Genomic DNA, 26,180 nt, shown 5'->3' with positions numbered 1-26,180 from the left:
CTGGAAGTAAGAGCATAGATTAGATTTAGATTAGATAAAATAAAATAGAACTTGTTAGAGCTCTTCATTTTTAGGCCATCACATTAAGTTTTGCTCAGGTAATGACTGAATGTCATCTCAAAACTGTTTGGTGGTCTATGTATTTGACATGGTGTGTAAGTCAAGTTTCTGATGTACAGGTGTCTGTATTTCAGAAACTTAACTTTTTAATTCATGCTAATTGGCATCATTAGAAGAGATCCCTTCAGAAAAGAGTTGATGCATGTGTGTAAAACAACATGGGAGGAGAATTTGTTCTGCTGTTGTCTTTGCTGTGGACAGACAACCTGTTCTGTGGCTAATACCAACTTTATTCTCCAGGTCTATCAATCTGGCACCTTTTAGCAACACAAAATTCACTTTAAAAAATTAAAGCAGGGAGTTATGATAATTGGAGTGTTGTTGTGCAATAAACACACTAAATCTATACAGTTAATACTGTTTCAGTTCTCAGCTTACATTCTCTCTACTTTTCATACTAACAAGCCAGCCAGCATCACCATGCCCTCCCAATTGCTCTGTTTCTTCCTGCTTTAGTCCAGTGTAATACATTTTATAGGACAGAAGGGTTTGGGGGATTTCATTCAGTATTCTTTCAGCTTTTACATATTATGGGACGTTAAGATTCATAACTTAGGGATTGGTTTTTGACTTCTCAGTGGCTTGGGTCTCAGACCGACCCTGACTATTCCTGTTTTCTTATCTCAGATAATTCAGCCCCTTTTAGAACTTGACCAGAATCGCAGCAAATTGAAGTTGTACATTGGACACCTGACAGCCCTCTGCCATGACCGTGACCCCCTGATTTTGCGTGGACTCACCCCACCTGCTTCCTACCACCTGGATGATGACCGAGCAGCTTGGGAGAAAGAGCTGCAGAAGATGACCCAGGAACAGGTGAGCCTGTCTACAGGTCTATCAGTGGTAGAACCTTTGAAGTGTTTTTACAGATCTTGCTGATGTGGCAGAGATGCTGTGAAATGAATCCATGAGAGGTGAATGCAACTAGAAAAGGCTCATTCTTCAGTTGATTGTTTTTAAAACAATAGCCATTTAACCTTTATTAGATACTGTACCTGTTTTACAGTAATTGTGCCAACTGAGGGCATGTTGCATTCACTCGCCGTTAGGCAATATAATTGCTCAATAGGAACCATTCTGAATCTGTTCACCTGTATGTTACCTAAACTTTAATTCTGTAGGATGGAACGCTGTGAAATGTCACTACCCTTCACTTTTACCAATTAATAGATTTTAACCACCTTTTTAATAATATAACCTAATCACATGAATCTTAAATATTTTGTAGTTGGTAGCATACTTCCATTGTAAAGTACAGAACAAATTTGTTCTTTGGAACCAGCATATTACCTCATATATATGTACAGTGGTTAATGAAGGTATGTCTGATGACTAAGGCTAACTTTCAGGTACCGTATTTTTAGTAAAAGTCATGGACAGGCCATGGGCAATAAACAAAAAGTCACAGCCTGTGACCTGTCCATGACTTTTACTAAAAATACCTATGACTAAGTCTTATCTGCTGGGAGGGGGGGCGCTCCAGAAGACTGCTGCTGGAGGGAAGGGGGGGCACATGGGTGCGATGCTTCTGCTGTGGGGGCCAGCCCATGGCCCCCTGCCGCTGCTGGGGGGGGCAGCCCGTGGCCCCACTGCCGCTGTTAGCAGTGAGCAGCCCAGGCTCCCCCACCCCTTGCCGCGGTTGTGGGCAGGAGCAGCCTGAGACCCGCACCACCAGCACTGGTCCCAGACCACTGCTCCAGAGCAGTGCTGGGGACCAGCTGCCTGGGGCTGCCATAGCAGCGGCTGGCCCCGCGGCTTCCCCAGCTTCTGGGGTGGCCTTGAGGTCAGCCACACCAGCGCTGCAAAATTCACGGAGGTCACAAAAAGTCACAGAAGCCATGACCTCCGTGAATGATTCACAACCTTACTGATGATCTCATTGCAACATGTGAATGTGTGGGTCTGCCAGGCAATATTAATGCTGGGCTCTGACGGGTTGACCTTTAGGCACAAAGGCCAAGATTGTTAAAAATTGATGCCTACAGTTAGGTTCCTAAATTCATAATTAAGCATCTAAAATGGACTGCTGCATGCTCAGCAGTTTTGAAAATCAGGTCTCCTGCTTAAGAGCCAAAATATTTGGGAGCCTAACTTTAGACATCTATTTTTAAAATATTGACTTAATGCCTGATGTTCATGTCTGAGATTATGTGTTATTAAGACTCCATAGTGGTCCATGAACTTCCATATTTATATTTCTTTCTCCCAGCTCCAGACAATTTCTTACTGGACAATTCAATATTTCTTTCATCAGGGAATGTGAACTTGTGTTTTGAATTTTCTTTACTCAGTGAGTTGTGAGAATGAAAGTGAATGAAGGGATAAGGCTTGGGGTTGAAATTAAGCCATTATGTTGGAGCTTCCGGCATCTCATGGTCCCTTCTTAGAGTTAGTGGTTACACAAAACTCTCTTTATCCAAGACCATCAAATTCTGCTTACTCAGACAGCTGGAGTAGATTATGCGTATAGCCAGGAGAAAGAATGTACTCTGACATTTATACTATACATTCTTGTAGCGAACACACGCCATAGGACAGATATGTGCAAACAGACATATGTTGTATAGTGATCACAGACTTTCTAGCTACCACTATATTGAAGTTAATTTTCAGTATATTTAGCTACAGATATATCATGACTCTATAATGTCATGTCTATCAAATACATAGAGAGTGTTATGCAGGTAAACATGATCTCACGTTAAAGGGCTATAATGACATCATATAACCTATGTAAGCAAGAAACAGAACAGAGGATCCATTTTGCTTGGTGTTTTATGAAAGCCTGTATCATAATAGAATGGAATAAGGCATGTAATGCTGACAGGGTTAAAACCTTGCTATCTTGCCCAATATATGCAAACTTAGACTTTCTATTAAGCCTATATAAATCTATCTGATTTATCCTTCAATACATGAGTGTACATGTTCACACACTTGGAGTGGGATTTTTAAAAGTACTCATCTAACTCCACTCACTGACTCCACTGGGACGAGCATTAAGCCATTGTTGAGCACTTCGAAAAATCCTACCCAGAATAGAGATACAAATCTGCCTGTTATTCTCTGCAGTAGAAATTAAAGCTGAGCTGGCACTTCCATTCTAAAATTCCTATTTTCAGATATGTCTAACTTTCTCATTAATTATATTTTGGACTGTAATTTCTTTGCTTAATCTCAACCTAGAAGTGAGTATTTTTTGGAAAGTTTATTGGAAGTATATTGAAGCATTTGTCAAATGAGCAAAAGTTATTTTGGCCAGTGAAGACATGTATCAGATGCTTTTTTTAAACAGAGAATTCAAAAACAGGTTTGTTTTTAAATTTCATACTTAGCACATACATGTCCTTCAGTGAAGATTATTGCTTTGGGGGGAAATCTTGACATCGAAATAAGTCATAGACATTTAAAATAATATACTGATCATGCATATCCATGATCTATTAATTCATACATTATTTGGACTATTGCTTTAAGAAAAATGCAGCAAGCTCTGGACATCAAGTGTTTTTAAAAAGCGCAGATATTTGATGTGATGAAGTTGTTCTCATTGCCACAAGTAATTCTTTTCAGATTACAGTTATGTGAGGTTGAAGCCTTATTTTATCTCTTGAAGAATCTCTTCCGATGGGCAGTTAGTCCTCATTGCACTTCTCTCCTCCTCAGACTTGCTACCTCCTCATTTTTTATACTTTTCATTTAAATGTTTTAAAGGAAATTATATATATCACCATCTGGCCAAGTCACTGTATGAACGGCAGTCTGTTGTGAGTGGACTCAAGAGCTCAAGTGCTTCCGAGTCAATTGGGTCTAAGTAGAGTCTAGTCATTGCTTCCAGTTCTGGGACACTAGGGCATCCTCCCAGGCCTAGAACTCTTTTCAGATGCCTTTTTTTGGGATGTGGACACCACTGTCCAGCTACCTTAGACTCCAGAACAAGTATCTGAGACCTCCTGAGCACCCCATTCACTTACACAAGCTGCCTCAGTCCCACCTAGGCTATGGGCACTCAGGGTTTCTAGTTTAACCCCTCCAGAAACAACAGAGCAGGAAAACAAGGAACATAGGCTTAGCAAAGGAATTTCTTAAGCACAGTTACTTTATTCTTAGATCATTTGAGAGTTACAGATCTTCAGAAATAAAACAAGTGCTGAGACACTCCCTCCCCTAGACTGAGCTAACCCCTTCTTGTGAGTTTGTGGTTCATCAACATTTCAGTCTGAGCAGAGTTTCTCCTGCCCCCTGTCTCCTGACAGTCCTTTTTACATATGGTGATGACTAGTCCCCTGCACAGAGCAGAACCCCACTCTTAAATGGGGTCTCTGTCACTGTGTCATGTGCTCAAGCTGAGATGCTGTTGATCCCAGTCCTGCTTGCACTCCTCCTCCTTCAGCAGGCCTTTCTGTAGAAAAAACATTGTTCCATGAGGGTGGGCCATTAGTTGAGAGACAATCTAGACTATAAGCTCTCTGGGCAGGGACCACTGTTTTGTGTGGTGTGGTATAGCACCTAACACAGTAGGGTCTTGGTCCACATCTAGTAATCGTAGGCACTACTGAAATACAAATAATAAATCAACAATAAATCAATCAAAGTTGATGGCCCCAGATTGCAGTCTTGATGGCTTCTCAGTGATAGTCCTTCAACGATGTGTCAAACACCTTTTCTGGAATGCAGCATAACAGATTTGCCCTGGAGCAAACCCAGACTTGTGCAGTCACAGTGCTAATATTTCCACACACAGTACAACATAGAGTTAATATCTTGATACCATTGCAAAATTCCTCTTCCTCTCTCCCAACTCTAACCATGACTCACGCTCTCTCTTACTGCATCATACTGCAATTCCTCGTCCTCACAACCCTTTGCTCTCATTTTTTATATTCTTCTTAGTAACTCTTCTGTTTAATTTTTAATGCTGCTGCTGTGTTGCACAAAATACATAAATCTATGAAACAAAATTCATCCCTGGTATAAGCATAGTATGTTAATTCCAGAAATAAATTTGGCCCAGTTTGTTTTATCACTCCCTGACATGGGAATATGAATGCCATTTTTTGACTAAGGACTTGTCTTTATGAACAGTTAGTGCTCAGAAAGCTGGGGTGTAAACCCCTACCTTGCACTAGTCTGCCACACACCAAAAATTCTATAATCCTGTTTCAAAGCAGGATTGATCAAATCATACTACAGAACTTCTTAATGTGTAGCAGCAGGGTTCACACGGACAGTTAGTGCATGGTAGATTTACACCACAGCTTGCCATACTGGAGTGTAACTATTCATATGGACAAGCCCTAAGTTATCCACTTTCTTTATATATAATCAGAAATTTAGGGCTGGAATGGACCTATGGACCTTAGGAAGTCACAGGTCCAGCCCTCTGCACTGAGGGAGGATCAACCAAACCTGGGCCATCCCTGACAGGTTGCTTTCCTATCTGTTGTTTAAAACCTCCAGTGATGGGGATTCCATAATCTCCCTTGGAATCCTATTCTAGCTATCTTTATAGTTAGTTAGAAAGTTTTTCCTAATATCTAACATAAATCTCCCTTGCTGCAGATTAACCCAATTACTTCTCCTACATTGGACTTGGAGAACAATTGATCACCATCCTCATTATAACAGCCCTTAATATATTTTGAATACTGTTATCAGGGCCTTCTCCCCTGACTCTTCTTTTCTCAAGACTAACTATACCCAGGTTTTTTTTCTTAAGCTTTCCTAAGATCAGGTTTTCTAAACCTTTTATTATTTTGGTTACTCTCCTCTGGACTTAAAGTGTAGCACCCACAACTGGACACAGTGCTCCAGCTGAGGCCTCATCAATGCCAAGTAGAGCAGGACAGTTACCTCCCATGTCTTACATATGACACTCCTATTAATACACTGCAGAATGATATTAGCCTTTTTTGCAACTGCATCACACAGTTAACTGATATTCAATTTATGATCCATTGCAGCCCCCCGCTCCTCTTCAGCTGTATTATCACCTAGCCAGTTATTCCCCATTTTGTAGTTGCGCACTAAGTTCCGTCTAAGCTGCGCGGCTTCACAACAGCCTATTAAGTGCCATGCAGGCGCTCAGGGCTATGGCGGGGAAAGATTCCCCTCCCCCGGCCCAAACCCAGCCTGGCCCAGACCTGCCACAGCTGGGGGAGAGGTGCCTCTCCCATGGCCCCACCCCAGCCCAGCCCAGTCATGGCTGTGGAAGAGGCGCCTATCCCACGGCCCCAGCCCCAGAGCTGCCACAGCAGGGAGAGACGCTCCCCCCACCCCAGTGCTGCTGTGGGCAGAGAGCTGGGGGGAGTCCTCTCTCCCCGCCGTAGCCCCGGGGTAGCCTGAACCCCAAACTCCTCACCCCCGGCCCCACCCCAGGGCCCGCACCCCCTGCCTCAGCCCTGAGCTCCTCATCCCTGGCCCCATCCCGGAGACCTCTCCCCCAGCCATACCCCAACTGCCTGCCCCAGCCCTGACACTCCGAACCCCTTGGCCTCACCCCCACCACCTGAATTTTGTTATGTGCACCAATATGGAGGTGATGTGTCACACATCACCTCCATATTGGTGGACATAACAAAATTCATTCCACACATGGGTGGGAAAAATTAGAGGGAACACGGGTTGTGCTTTTTTTTTTTTCCTTTTTAGGGGAAGTACTTTGCACTTGGCTTTATTGAACGTCATCTTGTTGATTTCATACCAGTTTTCTGATTTGTCAAGGTCTTTTTAAATTTTAATCCTGTTCTCCAAAATGCTTGCAACCCTTCCAGTTTGGTGTCATCCACAAATTGTATGAGTATACTCTCTACCTTATTATCCAAGTCATTAATGAAAATATTGAATAGTAGTGGATTCAGTACGCACCCCTACACGACCGCACTAGATATGTGCCCCTCTCTCCCCAGTTTGATAGCAAACCATTGATTAACTACTTCTTGAATAGTCTTTCAACTGATTTTGCACCCACTATGATGTTTCCTGGGGTACCCAGGATTATGAGCCACCTCGCTACCGCCTGCCTTTAGTGTAAGGAAGCCTTCGTGTGTCTGGTGTGGGTCAGTTCCCCAATTCCACCGGCCAGGGCAACACAAGCACTTCCTTCTAGGCCTCACAGGTCCTGCGTTTACTCAACAGGTTAGCAATAGGCACATCCCAACCCTTGAGCCCTCCAAGCATCTCCTCAGCATATCACAGATTTGCTGCTTCCAAAGAAACAGTTTATGCCCGCTTATCATTTCCACCCCAGATCACTGCTCTGCTTTATACACAGCACTTAACACACAGCATTTATAGTGAAATCAGTGTCAGTTTATTTAACAAAGCATAGAGATTCAAGTAGTAGCAAGCAGAAGTACTGGAAACAAAGAGGTATATATAAAACAAAATCATAAAGCCTAGACTTAATTAACAAGATGTCATGTCTTGTGGAATATTGCTCACCCAAAATCCCCACAGCATTTTACAGCCAAGCTGGCTGTGATCCTTTCATGAGACAAATGCTTAGTCAGCATGCCTCCCAGGCAAAGGATCCAGTGTCTTTTTTTGCCCCCCAAGATATACCAGTCCCATCCTTTCGTTTTATTCAGAAATAGGAAACCCCCTGCTGTTTTTCATTTTGTAGAATTCCTTTCTTGTAGATTTTGCAATCTCTCGTTTAGCAGCTGACTTGGTATGCAAATAGGCATACAGTGTGAGGTATACAGTATGCAGTGCCCACATAGCCAGACAGGAAAATAAGTGTCTGTTATCTCCTACCTGAAAGGAACATTTCTAAGGTATGTCACCTTCTGGTGATCTGCCTTAACTCCAAGACCCTGAGAATAGAAGTGGGTGGATAAGGTTCTGTGGCCTGCAATGTACAGGAGGTCAGACTATATGATCATAATGGTCTCTTCTGGCCTTAAAGTCTATAAATCCAACATAATTTTCAGTATAGATACATAACTCCTTAAATATAATGAATACATACATTTTGCAATGATTGTGTTGACAAGTTAAAGAAGTATGGGCTGGATGAATGGATTATAAGGTGGATAGAAAGTTGGCTAGATTGTCGGGCTCAATGGGTAGTGAGCAATGGCTCCATGTCTAGTTGGCAGCCGGTATCAAGTGGAGTGTCCCAAGGGTCAGTCCTCGGGCCGGTTTTGTTCAATATCTTCATAAATGATCTGGAGGATGGTGTAGATTGCACCCTCAGCAAGTTTGCAGGTGACACTAAACTGGGAGGAGAGGTAGATACGCTGGAGGGTAGGGATAGGATACAGAGGGACCTAGATAAATTAGAGGATTGGGCCAAAAGAAATCTGATGAGGTTCAACAAGGACAAGTGCAGAGTCCTGCACTTAGGACGGAAGAATCCCATGCACCGCTACAGACTAGGGACCGAATGGGTAGGCAGCAGTTCTGCAGAAAAGGTCCTAGGGGTTACAGTGGACTAGAAGCTGGATATGAGTCAACAGTGTGCCCTTGTTGCCAAGAAGGCCAATGGCATTTTGGGATGTATAAGTAGGGGCATTGCCAGCAGATCGAGGGACGTGATCGTTCCCCTCTATTCGACATTGGTGAGGCCTCATCTGGCGTACTGTGTCCAGTTTTGGGCCCCACACTACAAGAAGGATGTGGAAAAATTGGAAAGAGTCCAGCGGAGGGCAACAAAAATGATTAGGGGACTGGAACACATGACTTATGAGGAGAGGCTGAGGGAACTGGGATTGTTTAGTCTGTGGAAGAGAAGAATGAACAGGGATTTGATAGCTGCTTTTAACTACCTGAAAGGGGGTTCCAAAGAGGATGGATCTAGACTGTTCTCAGTGGTAGCAGATGACAGAACAAGGAGTAATGGTCTCAAGTTGCAGTGGGGGAGGTTTAGGCTGGATATTAGGAACAACTTTTTCACTAGGAGGGTGGTGAAACACTGGAATGCGTTACCTAGGGAGGTGGTGGAATCTTCTTCCTCAGAAGTTTTTAAGGTCAGGCTTGACAAAGCCCTGTCTGGGATGATTTAGTTGGGGATTGGTCCTGCTTTGAGGGGGGGGTTGGACTGGATGACCTCCTGAGGTCTCTTCCAACCCCGATATTCTATGATTCTATGACCTGTGGGTGACTGACTCTCTGTAGAGACCTTACATGCTACCCTTCAATGAACTATTATGCAAGTGTCCAACCCAGGTGATCCCTGTAAAATCCTGTGTACCTCCTTGCTCTCTGCCAGTTGGCACCAAGATGTCAGGATCCCAACACAGGCTGTCAATGCCAAGGGTCAGAGTAGGGACAAACCTGAGTCAAGAAGTAGCAAAGGAGTGGGTAGTCAGGTTCCAGGTCAGGTTGATACCCAGGGCCAGAGTCTGAGTCAGGTCTCCGGGTCCGAGTCAGAAGGTGAAGACCAGATCAAGCTAAGATCAAAGCCAAGAGTTCAGGAGCAAGGAATGGACGTGGCAGGTACATTAAATATACACAGTTGCCTGGGCACTCCCTGGAATGTCCGTTAGTTTTATATAGGGCAGGGAACCAATCAGGAGTCAGGGGGCTGCTATCTCAGACCCCTTGAGGTGGGACTTCCTATGGTCTGTCTCTGCAGCAGGTCATGGGCAGTGAAGTGCATGCCAGTTACAGCTGCCACAGGTGGCAGCATGGAGATGCCAACTGCCTAACAGCTCTGCAGGCCTGGGTTCTAGCCCCACAGGGCCTTACATTACCCCACACACACAAAGTGTCTGCTGCCGACCCAGGGCAGGGGCATGGAATTGTTTGGATGGGCTTCATGGAAGGCTGCCACGAGGCCAGGGGCATGGAATTGGGACATGTGCTCCCAGGATCGCTCTTATGGGCCATAGCCCTTCCAGTCCGCGAGGTACCAGAGGGAGCCATGTCCAGTTTTTGAGTCCAGTATCTCATGGACCTCATACCCATCATGTCCTTGGATCTGCACCAGAGGGAGTGGTGGTAGAGCCTGCTGAGCAAATGGGTTGTCGATGTAGGGTTTTAACAAGGATATGTGGAACACTGGTTATATTTTGAGGGATCTGGGTAACTGAAGCTTCAGTGTCACTGAGTTGATTACCTGGCTGAAGGGATATGGCCTGAGATATCAGTGGTCCAGTTTATGACATGGCCAGTTGCACTTTTTGGCCAACGGTGAATGCTGGACCTTCTTGGCGCTGGCAGTCAGTATACTGCTTATAGTATTCCTTGGCCTTGTTCAAGGAGGCCTTGATAGCTTGAGTTCTTCTTGGACCTTGTGGATCTGCCGCACCCAGTCGGCAGCTGTGGGATTGGTGGAATTGATTGGTATGGTCAGGTGAGGACAGAAGTGGAAGTGCATTTTGCATACAACGCAGGCTCTATCAGTTATCCTGGTGGAAATTCATGAAGAAGCACAGGTATTGTTCTAACACTTGATTTGCTCATTCGGATTGACCATCAGTTTTTGGGTGATAGGTGATGGATGTGTAAGTGCTGACTCCTAAGCAACTATAGGGTTTCATGCCAAAACTGTGACACAAACTATGGACCCCAATCAGTTATGACTCACTCCAGAAGTCCATGGAGATAGATGACATGAGTCACCAGGAACTGAGCCATTTCTTCTGCAGAGGGCAGGTGTGCAGTGGGAACAAAGTGGACCATTTTTGTCAACTCGTTGACCACAGTGAGGACTACAGTGTGCCCGTTAGACACAGGGAGCTCAACTGTGAAGTTCAGGGTAATGGCCACCCATTGTCTAGATGGGGTCTCAGAAGGCATTAGAGTTCCAAGGGATTTTGAATGCAGTGGCTTGGTGCGGGCACTTGTCTCACAGGAATCAATGTATAATAAGTGGATTGTTGTGTGCATTTGGGATCCACCAGAAGGAGCGGTTGGCCACAAAGAGGGTCTTGAGGTGCCCCAGATGGCCTGCTAATGGCGAGTAATGACAGAGCTGCCGTACTTCTAACTGGGGAAGTCCTGGCAGAATGTACAAATGGCCCTTGACATAGAGCAAGCCAGCCTGGACCTGGTTTTACCCCAAACTAGCTGTCTCAAGTTTCTTGGGAGGGAGCTCCTCTTCTGTAGATGAGCAGATCATTGACATGAGGTCTTGGGGAATTGTGGCATCCAGTAAGTTCCGGGGCTTAAGAATGTGTGGGGACTCCATGTGGCGGGGGTGGGATCTTGTGGCTGGTGGGATATTCCCCTCTTCAAGACAAGGCACTGGCAGTCTTGTTCTGTATCCCCCAATGGTACATGATTGTGAAATTGAAGCCTGTGAAGAACAGAGCCCAGCAAAGCTGCCTCTGTTTCAGTGCTTTAGCTTGGCAGAGGTACTTTAAGCTTTTAAGATCTGTGTATACCTGTACTGGGTCCCAAGGACCCTCCAGATAACGGTGCTACTCTTCAAAGGCCGCTTTGATAGCTAGAAGCTCTTTATGTAGAATTTTGTAATTCTGTTCAGCTGGAGTGAGCTTCCACGCATAGTAGGTGCAAGGGTGGAGGTGCTGTTGGGGACCATGTATTTGAAGAGAGTATGGCCCCACCTGCCACATTGGATGTATATGTCTCAACGACAAAAGGTCATGCCAGGTTGGGATGGAACTTGAATCAGGTCACTGGTAAAGGTCAGTTTGACCCAGTCAAATACTTGTTGGGCCTCCAGAGACCAGGTAACAGTAGATTTTTTGGGGAAGATGCACTGTCATTGGGGTGATTTGGCCTGACAACCCAGAGATGAAGCACCTGTAAAAATAGTGAACCCCAGGAAGCATTGCAGCTCTTTGATATTGGGGGGGATGTGTTGTTCAGGATCCTCGGAAAAGATGAGGATTTATGCAGGTAGACTACAATGTACTGGTCTAGGACATCATGGAATAACTTTTTTACAAAGTGCTAGAATGTTGCAAATGGCATTACCAGGTATTCATAGTGGCCGTACCGTGTTCGAAAAGCTGTCTTCCATTCATCCCCAGTTTGAATTCGAACCAGGTTGTAGACCCATCCACAGGTTGAGTTTTGTGGCGGAATTCATTACAATTCTCCTGGAACACAGAGAGGAGACTGGACTTTAAGGTGCGAGTAGTGCTCACCATGCATGGGACATGCCTCAGTGAGGAGTGGGGAGCATTATCTCAGGACTTGCCCAGGCCAACCCCTTATACCGGGGTCATGTTAGAGCTCCTGATGGGCAGCTGACAAGAGTACGGCCGGATCCCCCACAATAGAAACATAGCCTGAGGTGGCAACAGCACCGTTTTTCCTCAGGAGTCACATGGCAGCGGGTGCTATCCAGCTGCATGGATTTGGGGTTAAGGTTGGAGACAAGTACCAAGGGGCACCAGTCGAGTGGTAACACCAGAAGCCTTCCTTTCCTCTCATAATTTGCCAAGCCTATTGTCAATGCATATGAAAGATATCTAGGTTGGGCAGGCCTCCACATGAGCTAGCTCATCCTTAATCTCCTTGCATAGTCCCCACCAAAACTGGTAGACCTGGGCCATTCCACTCAGTGTTGGAAAGTAGTCACCAAAAGTAGGTGGTGTAGGAGGGGGTCAGTCCCTGCCCCTACTGCAGTTTGCAGTTTGCTAAGCAGACACAGTGGGGATCATCAAATATAGCAGAAAATACTCGAAGGAAGGCATCCCAGTTCAATCGTGTCTGGCTTGCTCGTTCAAGTAGGGGCAAGGCCCAGTCCAGTGCATCTCCTGTCAGGAGGCTAACAATGAGTCCCACTTTTGCAGGGGGGGTAGAACTGGGGGAAGAGCAGAAACAGAAGGTGGCATTGGTGGTTAAACCCCTGGAACTTTTGGCAGTCCCCATTCAAATGTTCTGGGAGGGGGCCTGGCTCCAGTTACAGTGCAGTGTTCTCATTCTGCAGCCTGGTCACCTGTTCTCATAGCTCTGGATATCTGTGGCATGCTGTGCCAGTTGGGCCCACACTGTCATGTTTTCTTCATGGAACTGGGTGGCTTGCCTGTGCAGAGCTTGGTTCTCTTCTGCGAGGTGTGATACTTGGTTCAAGACATGGGGAGCTCCTCCTGGGAGTAGTCCAATACCCTCTGGAGCATGCTTGCCAGTGAATGGCCCACTGCCTCCATGCTGCCCTCGGGTAAGCCTTCAGCATGGCCTAGAGTGGTCTAGACAATCTATCAGGATCCCAGCACAGGCAGTCAAGACTAAGGGTCAGAGCAGCGGCAAACCTGAGGCAGTGGAGTGCGTAGTCAGGTTCCAGGCCAGGGTCGATACTGAGAGTCTGAGTCAGGTTTCAGGGTCTAAGTCAGAAGGCAAAGTCCAGATCAAGTGAAGGTCAGAGTCAGGAATGGTCATGGCAGCTATAGGATATCCATACTGTTGCCTGGACGCTTCCTGGAACTTCCCTTAGGTTTATATAGGGCGGAGAGCCAATCAGGAGCCATGGGGCTACTGTCTCTCAGACCCCTTGAGGTGGGACTTCCCATGATCTTTGTCCACAGTTGGGCTGTGGAGTACAAGCTTGTTGCAGCTCCTGGAGATGTCAGCTGCCTGGCAGCTCTGAGGCTTGGGGTCTTACACGGGGATCCTATGGTCACACCTAGTGTATAGTAGTGTCATCTAGACCTCATTTCCCTAGTTTGCTTATGAGAATGTCATGTGGGACAGTGTCAAAAGCCTTACTAAAATCAAGATATGTTTTATCTACCGTTTTTTTCCTATCCCCTAAGCTAGTAACCCTGTCAAAGAAGGAAATTAGTTCGCTGTGGCATAATTTGTTGTTGACAAATCCATGCTGGCTATTACTTATCAACCTATGATCCTCTAGGTGCTTACAAATGGATTGTTTAATAATTTGTTCCAGTATATTTCCAGGTATCAAAGTCAGGCTGACTGGTCTGTAATTCCCCAGGTTCTCTTTATTATGCTTTTTAAAGATAAGCTGTTTGCCCTTCTCCACTTCTCTGGGACCTCACTCATCCTCCATGAGTTCTCAAAGATAATTGCTAATGGTTCCGATGTTGCTTTAGCTACTTCCTTAAGTACCCTAGGGTGAATTTCATTAGGGCCTGCCGACTTGAATACATCTAATTTATAAAAAGAAAAGGAGTACTTGTGGCACCTTAGAGACTAACCAATTTATTTGAGCATGAGCTTTCGTGAGCTACAGCTCACTTCATCGGATGCATCCGATGAAGTGAGCTGTAGCTCACGAAAGCTCATGCTCAAATAAATTGGTTAGTCTCTAAGGTGCCACAAGTACTCCTTTTCTTTTTGCGAATACAGACTAACACGGCTGTTACTCTGAAACCCATCTAATTTATATAATCTTTTACCTGTTCTTTCCCTATTTTGGCTTGCATTCCTTCCCCCTTGTTGAATATATGGTCACACTTAACTTTTTTAGTAAAATAGACCTCAAACACCTCAGCCTTCTTAATGTCATCCATTATTAGCTCCCTCCCTACTGAATTATACTAAATACTAAATGTTTCTCTTTCTGCTAATGTAGTTATAGAACCCGTTCTTATTGCCTTTTATTTCCCTTGCTAGGTGTAACTCACTTTGTGCCTTACCCTTTCTGATTTTGTCCCTACATACTTGTGCTATTCCTTGGTATTCATCATTAGCAAGTTGTCCAGGTTTCCACTTTTTGTAGGGTTGGTTTTTGATTTTCAGGTCATTAAAGAGTTCCATATATATACACTCACAGATGTGTGTCCAGTACATACACACACCAGTGGAAGATGTATTCTGTTGAAAGGGCGTTTTGTGGGGCAGTGAGCTCTATCCTGATTTCTAGCCAGAACATTTTTGCTCTGGTTTTCTTCTTTTGTGATGTTTGAACTTGTTTCCTTGAAATTTTGGCTCAAGGGCTTGAATTATAGTCCAAAAAAATGAAGCAGCAGCTCAGCAGCTAAATTAGAGGAGACTAACGGAAGACCTTGTCTACACATGGAGTTATTCCAGAATAGCTATTCCTGAATAACTCTCTATGTGGACACACTTATTCTGAACTAAGTATGCCTTGTTCCTATTCCGCTTTGAAAATGGATTAAGCTAAACAGGAACAAAGCACTCTTGTTATTCAGGAACAGCTATTGTACTTTAAACTCACGTAAACCTTAATCCAAATTAACTTTAAAATACCAACAAACCCTAGCAATTCAGAAAGAACAGGCCTCTGAAGGTAAATGTGTCTGTAACAGGACCTAGATGTGGGGGTAGGTCCTCTGCCTTTGTAGACATATGTATTAGAAATACATCACACTGTACCCTCGCCCTGTATGGCTGCATAAACATAAATATCTGATCCTTCCACCTTTTTCCCTTAAAAGCTGTTAACCCATGCACAGGTAACTTTCCAGCTTGGAGGAAAATGCCACAGCCCATTCTACCCTCCCCTTGTTCAACTGGATTTTGTTTCAGGATCTGTGGGTCAAAATACAAACAAAGAATATTTTTCAAATTATGAAGCACTTTATTTATTGAAGTCTTAGTACTTTTATCTGCCTAACTGCATTTTTCCTTTGTATTTAAAGTATTCCCATGGGAGAAAGAGGGTTAGTTTTCCAGGTTCAAAGAAGACCCCAAGGGAGCAATCACTCACATCTTGGAATTTTAATGAGTTTTGTAAATTACTTCAAATCTGGTGCATTAAATTCAGGCCTGTCCCCTCTAATATTCTCTTTAGGAGATAATGCTCCCCCAGTCCCAGTGTGAAAAAAATTAATCCTCTTGAATGTTAATAACACTAACGTGATTAGGGTGGGCACGTTAAACTGAAAACCAATAATGTTAAAGAACAAGGGAAAATGTAGCCACTCTCTTACCAATCAGATTTTTTTAATATAAATTGTTTAGAATTCTTTTATATATTATTACTTTTCTTGCTGTGATTTCAGTGCAGCAACTTCTGTTGGTCGAGGCTAGTCCTGGATTCGTCGTAGCTGTGGGTAGAAGCTCTGTGCCTCATCATAGCCAGTGCTCTTAGTACCCTACTGGGTGAGGCTGGGACAAGAATGCTGTGAGCTTCTTTTGAGGCTAACACTCCTTCACACCTTCCTGGGGCTTCTCCTGAGAGAAGAGACTAGAACAGAAGTAGCTATAAAGTTCCCATACAGCCACAACATACACAGTGACCCATGGAATCTGTTATATAAATAGATAGTGGAATAGTGTCTGTCAATACACCACATGCTTCAAAGCGGAAAGTGCTTGAGGCATTAGGTCCTGACCTGTAGAAATAGAAATTCCAATTTGAATAATTATATTAACCTAGCATTTTTCATTGGATATAATATTCTGGCATTATTATTTTTCTAGCATCAGATATACTATTCTATCATAACCGAGCATTCATGGGGTAATTGAATTACTGTCATAAATTTTATCTAAAAGCCTCAAATCCAACTAATAAAGAGTGACACCCCAGTATAGTGAAGAGGATATGTTTGGTTTTGTTTCACTCAAAACCTGAGATTCTAAAATGAAGGTGCTTTTAAAGAGCAAGGTGATGTTATAAGTGGGAGAAGAAAGGCCTACCTGGTAAAAGTAATCCCTTTTCTGCACTTGGGAGTTGTGGAATATAATCTCTTTGCCTCCTATGATTGCATAGGGCACTGATGGCTGTATACAAGGAAGAGAAGTCTTAGGAAAACACATCTTTGTTTGCCTTGGGAATCATTGTAGCAAGGCCTGGTCCCCTTCCCTTTCCATTGCGAATAGCTTCAGTAAGACCAGGAGCAGCCAAGGAGTCCTCTTTATCCCTCTCTTGCTCACCCACAGAAGAGGAGGAAAAGGAGATGATATTTCTTCTTGGTTGCACCACTTACCACCTGCAATATCAGATAGATAGGAATTGTTGCATTCCTAGCGGCACAATTTGTGTCTTTAACATAATTTTTCTAGCAGCAAAGTTTCAGTATAACAGAATTCAATTACTGTAAGTGAATTCCAGTTTTTTAACCAAAATATATTCTGCACTTACTATTTATAATGCCTTTCTTGACACAGGATACCAAAGCACTTTATACATTAATTTAAGCTAACATTTCAACACTGCATATGTCATAAATACAAAGGGAAGGGTAAACACCTTTAAAATCCCTCCTGGCCAGAGGAAAAACCCTTTCATCTGTAAAGGGTTAAGAAGCTAGGATAACCTCGCTGGCACCTGACCAAAATGACCAATGAGGAGACCAGATACTTTCAAAAGCTCGGGGGAGGGAGAAACAAAGCCTCTCTCTATCTGTCTGTGTGATGCTTTTGCCGGGAACAGAAAGGAATGGAGTCTTAGAACTTAGTAAGTAATCTAGCTAGATATGCGTTAGATTCTGTTTTCTTTAAATGGCTGAGAAAATAAGCTGTGCTGAATGGAATGTAGATTCCTGTTTTTGTGTCTTTTTGTAACTTAAGGTTTTGCCTAGAGGGATTCTCTATGTTTTGAATCTAATTACCCTGTAAGGTATTTACCATCCTGATTTTACAGAGGTGATCCTTTTACTTTTTCTTCTATTAAAATTCTTATTTTAAGAATCTGATTGTTTTTTCATTGTTCTTAAGATCCAAGGGTTTGGATCTGTGTTCACCTATGCAAATTGGTGAGGATTTTTATCAAACCTTCCCCAGGAAAGGGGGTGTAGGGTTTGGGAGGATTTTGTGGGGAAAGACGTTTCCAAACTGGCTCTTTCCCAGTTATATATCTGTTAGACGTTTGGTGGTGGCAGTGATAAAGTACAAGGGCAAAAGGTAAAATAGTTTGTACCTTGGGAAAGTTTTAACCTAAGCTGGTAAAAGTAAGCTTAGGAGGTTTTCATGCAGGTCCCCACATCTGTACCCTAGAGTTCAGAGTGGGGAAGGAACCTTGACAGCATATATCCTTAATAAATTTTGAACATATAAAACAAATATATCTTAACATACGTCATGTGAAAAATAGAGAAAGCAAGAATAAACATAATTTATATATAGTTCCTATATAAACTACCCTTTCCTCATTCAGATCTTCCCTTAAGACTGACTACTTCTTCTACAATAAATTAACGAACAAAGACTTTTAATTATTTTGTTTCTTTAAAAAAATCTTTATTCTACTCTACTTTGCACTAGCCCTTACTGAGCTACCACATTACTTTATCTAGTCTACCCTGTCATGCTTCTCTGCCCTCTTTCCTATTACCTTGTTATCTTCCTTCCGCCTACCCCCTGTTAAGTCATTTGCATTCTTCTTTAGGGAAGAGTACTGTATTTGAAGTCCTGGCCAACTTGTGGACTCTGTAAAAAATTATTAGTAATAATAATTGCTCTAATTATTATTATACTTATTTGCAGAGTATAACCAGTATTTTCAAAATTCAAGGAAGAAGAATTAATATAGAGGTTATCTAATGTAATTAGCTATATTTATCCGTATCTGCAAATTTAATTAAGGCTTTGGGCTTGGGCAGGTGGAGAGAACCTGTGATGATCTACTTCCTATTTCTTAAATACTAGTAGAAGATAATTGTAAATATTAGTGATAAATTGATTCTAGCATAGATAAAACTAGGAGAGGGTGCAGCTGCTTTATTCCCATCCTTCCAACTCTCTTGATATGTAAGGTCATTGGGGTAGGATTGTCTTTTATGCTTGTACAGTACTCAGCACAATGGGTCCCTGTCCTGGTAGGTACCTCTGTACTTCAACTAATAAATAATAATTGCTCATTTTGCAAATCCAGTGAATGCCAAGTCTACACACATGACAATAGCATTTACACTCTGTGTGTAACTTACATCACCATTTAGTCACTACAAGATTTGATTTTCTGGCTCTGAAATGTTTGCTGCTGCAGTTTGGGGGTAGTCTCGTTACTTGTATACCGAATCCATAAGTAGGTTAAGCAAGTTTTCCCAGTCAAGTGGGAAATTAACATATATATGATTTAGGAACACTCAATTTATTATTTATTGCTAACCTTTTTTTTTTCTTCACTTTATTCTCCTCTGAAATACATTAATTACTAAGAAAACAATGCTGTCGCTGGTATGGTCAGAGCTTAGTGATACACACAAGTGCAGTATAAATTCCATTTATATAATTTTTTCAAAGTATACATATACCATTTGTGAAATAAAGGATTTTATGTGATTATATTATAGATTCTATTGTGTATATACACATACCAATTGGTTTTGAAGAGATGTACAAGTTGAAGTGTGCCTTTTGACTTTTTGGATAAGATGTGGTGTGGTTTGATTTACATCTAATATGTCCTCTGTTGGGGGCAAATTGCCCAAATGGATCAATCAGATAGATCTTTTCATCTCTCATGTCTGTGATCCTAAACACATCTTCAACAACAAATACTATATGGCCTGATCCAAATACACCCAAACTTGGGAGGACAGTCCAAATCCAGATGCCAATATTGTGTCTGTCTCTCTCAATCCCTTTAGAAAAGTGGTTCTCAACCAGGGGTACGTGTACCCCTGGAATACGCAGATGTCTTCTAGGGGGTACATCAACTCATCTAAATATTTGCCTAGTTTTACAGCAGGTTACATAAAAAACACTAGTGAAGTCAGTACAAACTAAAATTTCATACAGACAAAACGAGAACATAAGCAATATTTCAGTAATAGTGTGCTGTGACACTTTTTTATTTTTAAGCAAGTAGTTTTTAAGAGAGGTGAAACTTGGGGTATTCAAGGCAAATCAGACTCCTGAAAGGGGTACAGTAATCTAGAAAGGCTGAGAACCACTGCTTTAGAATATCCTTTGGTTGGTTTTTTTTTCTTTTTCCTTTTTGTAGTAATTAATTGCCTACGCTCTATTTTACTTGTCCACAGCTCCTGCTCTCCTGTTTTGAATACAGCTCTCGTTTGTTTTTCTGCCTTCAGTGTTTATATAGGATTAGTAATGGGAGGGAAGTAACATCGTATTTACTGAGAGTCTAAAGGGAAAATTCCCCCATAAAAAACAAACTTTAACATTCTACAACAAAAGGTGTCTTATTGCAGGAGGGGCTGGGAAAGGGTCACCAGCTTATCCACATGTCAGCGCCACACCCACCAAACACACATATAGTTGAGAAATACCTTGGAAGATGTTGCAAAGGTATCCTCTTGCTTAGTGCCTGCCAACTTTCAAGGAGAGGTGGAGACAGGCACAGTGCAAACTAACCTCTTGGTGACTTGTTTGTTATTCAGTAATGGAATAAATGGGAAGCATTCCTAGAAGTAGTTCTGAAACCAGGTGGGGAGTAGAAGGGGAGAGAGTTTGAATCTGTTATGTATTAGCTGAGGACACTGCTTCTCTACCCCAACACAGACAGAGACTTTCCCTTCCTTCATGTGGAGATGAAATATAAATCATTGTGAAGCTGCTTGCTGAGGTCCTTGTTATTCATTCTCTTCCTGTGATATCTATTTTTTACCTGTCATCACCTACACCCACACATGGCCTTTTACACTAGCCTGTCCTTGGTCAATTCCATAAGGTAAGTGTGTAATTCTCATCATGTTCCAGGCTGAGGAAGAAAACAAAAAAGAGTGAACATTTACATGTTCTTGTGCTTCTTTATCACCACAGGAAAAGGTAAGGCTGGGCAAGGATAGCACTATTTCCTTCTGCATTCAATTCACAGGAGCTGGGAGCCCAGGGGTAAAATTTGATCAAGGTATAACAGACATTTCAGAGAATGTTTCCCCAAGTTTGAGATTGCTAGACCTCTAGATTTATCTGGTTATAGCATGGAGGACTGGACATTCCTTGCTTATTAAGGAGTCTGGCTGAATGAGAGCTCAGCTATTCTGGTCCCAGCTGTTCCCAGGAGGTGTCACTAAAAGGAATGATATAGAAGTGCTGACTATGGGAAAGGTAACCAATCACTTATTAAAATAATCCTGTGATGCTGAAATCATGTAGAAAACACGTAACATTCTTGTCTTTAGCTTCTGAAGAAATCTGTGGTGATAATCTCGTATCCAGTACTTTTCTAACCTTCATGTTTGAACTGTCATCCATTCAGCAGTCACCAGCCTTACACTGGCATGTATTTTTAAATATTTCACTGTCCCGTCCCGTCCCCCCCCTTTGCGACCTTGCTAGTGGACAGCTTGAATGGAACCATACAAGGTTTATGCCTCTCTTCTCCTAGGTTAATAGGTTCTCTTGAATTCTTGATAATTCTACTCAGAATATGATGATTTTTCTTTGAAATAGCAGAGAAATTAATAATTTAAACCATGAGAAAATTAACATCAGGAATTGGATTTCTTCTTTTCCCAAGTGAATGTAGAGCTGGTGTAAACTGCTGGATTGAAAACACTGTAGACCAAAATCAGCTCTTTGTCACAGATCTGGTGTGCCAGAGGCAATGACAGGTGTTGGCTTTCCTACATAGTCCTCCAGAGGGCTACATAACCCTGACCTGGAGGAAACACTGCTAGGGATGAGAAGAGAATTCAGCTTTCATTCCTTCTGTTACTGTCTCTTTATAAAACGTCCTTTGCCTTCAGATAGTATGTATCATGGTGCTTAGCAGTTCTCAAGTATTGGACACTAGTGATATTATTCGCATTCACTCCTTGGGGCCTCTGCAGAATATGTCAACTAAGTTGCCAATTTACAGGTATTGCCCTGAGGATGTGATTGCAGGTTTTACCTGCACCCCAGATAAATCACGTGCTAGTCTGGATAGGGTGTAGGATCCCAGTATCATTCTGTGAAAACTCCAGTTCCTGAAGGTGTCTTATGTACAGGATTCTCACTCCTGTGGTCTTAGCTTCATAGCATGAGATTGATTGATTGAATTTCCCTACCTTGTAAGGGTTTTTTTTTTTTACACTTGTGGGCAGCTGTAGCTAAGTAGAGTGCAACCTGAGCTCCTTCTCAATCGTCACATGCCCCACCTTGCCAAGTATTAATCTTGTCCTCCAAAAGTTTCAGTTCCTTCTTATTTGCAGTTGACAAAGGAGCTCCTTGTAGGAACCTGGGCCTCATTAGCCATCACTAATGCTCTTCACTCAAGGATGCCTCATCAGGGATCCTTTTTCTTGTTGTAACCTTGTCTTTCAGTAAGGTCCAGTATAGCTGGTGAATTTTTTAGGCTTCCATCTTGGGTGCTTTAACAGAATTCTGTAATAGTTCTGCGTCTTTTTGGTCAGTGCTTCAGTAACTATTTCTCTCGTACTGCAGCACTCAGGCACTCAAGTGCACAGTACTTTTTTCAGCGATTTTGTGTTGTTTTTTCTTTTGGTAAGCAAGTTCGTCCTGCTACAGCATTGTTCTCAGTACACCGAAACCACAGTTTAGGTACTCCAACACCAAAGTTCATTGCATGCCTCAGCACCTTACCTTACAGTTAAGTTTTGGTGCTTGTTGTGTCTGTTGGTCTGGAGCTGATACACCTGGGCCTTTTTCTTTTATTCGGGTTGTGATGCAGCAGGAAAGTGGTAGATGGGAGGTATATAAGCCCTAGGATGATCAAGGCCTTATTCCCTGTGGACTAGGGAAAGGTTACTACAGGGTAATTGGTTTCAGAGTGGTAGCCGTGTTAGTCTGTATCAGCAGAAAGAATGAGGAGTACTTGTGGCACCTTAGAAACTGCATGCATCTGATGAAGTGGGCTTTAGCCCACGGAAGTTTATGCTCAAATAAATGTGTTAGTCTCTAAGGCGCCACAAGTACTCCTCGTTCTTTCTACAGGGTAATTGGAGAACCTGGAGCCACTTAAGGCCCTGCCCAAGACTTAATAAAAAAAACCCTGCTTCAGTCAGACAGAGAGAGGGAAGGAGAGCTGATTAGAGTTTGGAGGAGTATCGCTGTTAGCCAGAGGACCAGGGGAAAGGAAACCCTGCTCAAGCAGAGCACAACGCCCAAGAATAGGGGCAAGGGGCGGCACCCTGACCCACCACACCAAGAAAAAGTGTGGGACCCACCACGGTAGTGTCAACCATTTGCAACAAGGTGTAGAATTCAAGGAAAAAAGATGACCACTCAGCAGCTTCAAACCTTGTTTTGTGAGGCAGGGTGAAAGAATATTGATTGTTTATTGTGGAATCTGTTAAGATCTATAAAGGTGTCAGATACATTTGCAGATGTCTCCCAAGTGCTAGGTGGGAAGCATCTTCAACATTCCTTGAGGCACCTCAGGAAGACTTCATTATATCTGCCACAAGACCAGCAAGGAATGCGTCAAAGGCTAAACCTCCAAAGCTAAATCCTGGGTTGGTGAAGACCACTGAGTGCCAGGACTCTGTGCCACTGCACCCAAATCAACTCACACCTGCCTTTTGCCCCAGATACGCTGAGCAGGATAGTTTCACTATCAAAGTATGACACCAGCAAGACTCAAGACTTCACTAAGCAATGGCTCCTCGACATATCTGGGGCCTTTGCGCTTGACGCTGGTGGTAGTGGACTCTGGTTCATTGAAGCCTCCATGCATATGATCAAGGTAGGAGGCATGAAGGAGTGGCAAGCAGCTCTCTGGTGTACCTCTGCCAAAGCCCCCAACTCCAGAAGGCTCTGTATTGGGCCTCTAGATTTTCTCCTTCCTGCTTTTAGGTGCGTAAACCAGAGAGGGAGATGGCAATTCTAGTATATGTTTGATGTGACCCAATCCCTTCTGATTCTCTGCAAGGTAGCACACAACGGCAGATTTGAGTCATTCGTCTGGCCCTGCATCAGTGGTTATAGGAACTTTTGGCACAGTGGGAGCTCTTTTTACACAAAGACTGACTCTTGCACCCTAAGATATGTGAGGCCAATGCAGGAAGCTCTTACCCTAATGCCAGTGCCTCTTGTGGCAAAGGTTTCAGCACAACTGGTATTGTTGCCTCCCAGAGCCTCACATTGGCTAGACCATTCCAGCTGCTTGAGTGTGGGCAGGTTGAGGATAAAGGACGGTAAGGATTGCTATTTGGACTCAAATAACAAGGAGGATCCTTCTGATGCCAAATTCTTTACTGTCATCCTATGGAGGAGCATCAAGACAGTGACTGCACAGAAGAGTATCTGACCTTTCCCCAGTTCTTACAAACACTGTCGGAGATAGCTGATTTTGAATGAAAACTGCTCCAGGAGTCTACATGACCTCAATCGAAAGGTATGTGGATGAGGAACTTCCTCCTTCCACCAGTAAAATTGTCGTGCCTTTAGTCTCTTTTTTGAAAGAAAGTGGAGTAGATGCCTCACACAACTGCCCCAGTCTCATTAATTGCACTGTTAAATAATAATAGAATACCATTTATTTAAATATTTTTGGATATTTTCTATATTTTCAAATATATTGATTTCAATTACAACACAGAAGATACAAAGTGTACAGTGCTCACTTAAAATTTATTTTTGATGACAAGTATTTGCACTGTAAAAAAAAACAAATGGTATTTTTTCAATTCACCTAATACAAGTACTGTAGTGCAATCTCTTTATCGTTAAAGTTGATCTTACAAATGTAGAATTATGTACAAAAAAACTGCATTCAAAAATAAAACAATGTAAAATTTTAGAGCCTGCAAGTCCACTCAGTCCTACTTCTTGTTCAACCAATTTCTCAGACAAACAAGTTTGTTTACATTTGCAGGAGATAATGCTGCCCACTTCTTGTTTACAATGTTACCTGAAAGTGAGAACAGGCGTTCTCATGGCACTGTTGTAGCCAGCGTCACAAGATATTTATGTGCCAGATGCACTAAGCATTCATATGTCCCTTTCTACTTCAACCACCATTCCAGAGGACATGCGTCCATGCTGATGACAGGTTCTGCTCGATAACAATCCAAAGCAGAGCAGACTGACACATGTTCACTTTCATTTTCTGAGTCAGATGCCACCAGGAGAAGGTTGATTTTCTCTTTTGGTGGTTCGTGTTCTGTAGTTTCCGCATCGGGGTGTTACACTTTTAAGACTTCCGAAAGCATGCTTCACACCTCACCCTTCTCAAATTGTGGAAGGCACTTCAGATGCTTAAACCTTGGGTCGAGTGCTGTAGCTATCCTTAGAAATCTCACATTGGTACCTTCTTTGCGTTTTGTGAAATCTGCAGTGAAATTGTTCTTAAAATGAACATGTGCCGGGTCATCATCTGAGACTGTTGTAACATGAAATATATGGCAGAATGTGGGTAAAACAGAGCAGGGGACATACAATTCTCCCCCAAGAAGTTCAGTCGCAAATTTAATTAATGCATTATTTTTTTAACACGTGTCATCAGCATGGAAGCATGTCCTCTGGAAGGGTGGCCGAAGCATGAAGGGGCATACGAATGTTTAGCATATCTGGCACGTAAATACCTTGCAATGCCGGCTACAAAAGTGCCATGCAAATGCCTGTTCTCACTTTCTGGTGACATTGTAAGTAAGAAGAGGATAGCATTATCTCCTTTAAATGTAAACAAACTTGTTTGTCTTAGCGATTAGCTGAACAAGAAGTAGGACTGAGTGGACTTGTAGGCTCTAAAGTTTTACATTGTTTTGTTTTTGAGTGCAGTTATGTAACAAAAAAAAATCTACAGTTGTAAGTTGCACTTTCACGACAAAGATTGCATTACAGTACTTGTATGAGGTGAATTGAAAAATATTTCTTTTGTTTATCATTTTTACAGTGTAAATAGTTATAATCAAAAATAATACACACCCAGATTCAAATTACAAAACAGAATACAATATGTATATGAAAATGTAGAAAAACATCCAAAGTATTTAATAAATTTCAATTGGTATTCTATTGTTTAACAGTGCGATTAATCACGATTAATTTTTTTTTTAGTTAATCGCGTGAGTTAACTGCTATTAATAGACAGCCCTACTACTTACACACTCACATTTAAATAAGGATATTTCTCATGCAAAGTATCAGATTTGTGCCTTGCCTTTTGCACAATGTGTTGCTAGGAAATGTTTGGCAGCGGTTGTGGCCTATGTGGACAGGCTGGGAATGCACACGTGCCCCTATATGGATGATTGGCTATTCAAGGACATAACTCAAAGGGTATTATAAAATCAATCCAGGTCACTACTGCGTGCTTGGATCACTGATGTTCATAAGCTATTCAAAGTCCCAGCTTGTCTCTAGCCGACAATTATTTGTACATAGGAACCCTTCTAGATATGGCTCAACTCAAAGCC

At 42.7% G+C, this 26,180-nt stretch overlaps 1 protein-coding gene across 17 annotated transcripts in view; it reads left to right on the top strand.

Annotated features, from left to right (window-relative positions):
• ERC1 (ELKS/RAB6-interacting/CAST family member 1) overlaps nt 1-26,180 on the top strand; it is a 551,656-nt gene that overhangs the window by 510,789 nt on the left and 14,687 nt on the right. For 12 of the 17 annotated variants that reach the window (XM_043540362.1, XM_043540357.1, XM_037877967.2 and 9 more), the window contains one exon: nt 748-936. In XM_043540362.1, the coding sequence (XP_043396297.1) occupies nt 748-936 (189 nt within the window). Of the gene's footprint in view, nt 1-747; nt 937-26,180 lie in introns of those variants that run through there. The other 5 variants (XM_037878012.2, XM_037878004.2, XM_043540378.1 and 2 more) reach the window with 1 other exon arrangement.

This window comes from Chelonia mydas, chromosome 1 (assembly GCF_015237465.2).
Source record: "Chelonia mydas isolate rCheMyd1 chromosome 1, rCheMyd1.pri.v2, whole genome shotgun sequence".
NCBI lineage: Eukaryota > Metazoa > Chordata > Testudines > Cheloniidae > Chelonia > Chelonia mydas.
This window is presented reverse-complemented; position numbering and strand designations above follow the sequence as displayed.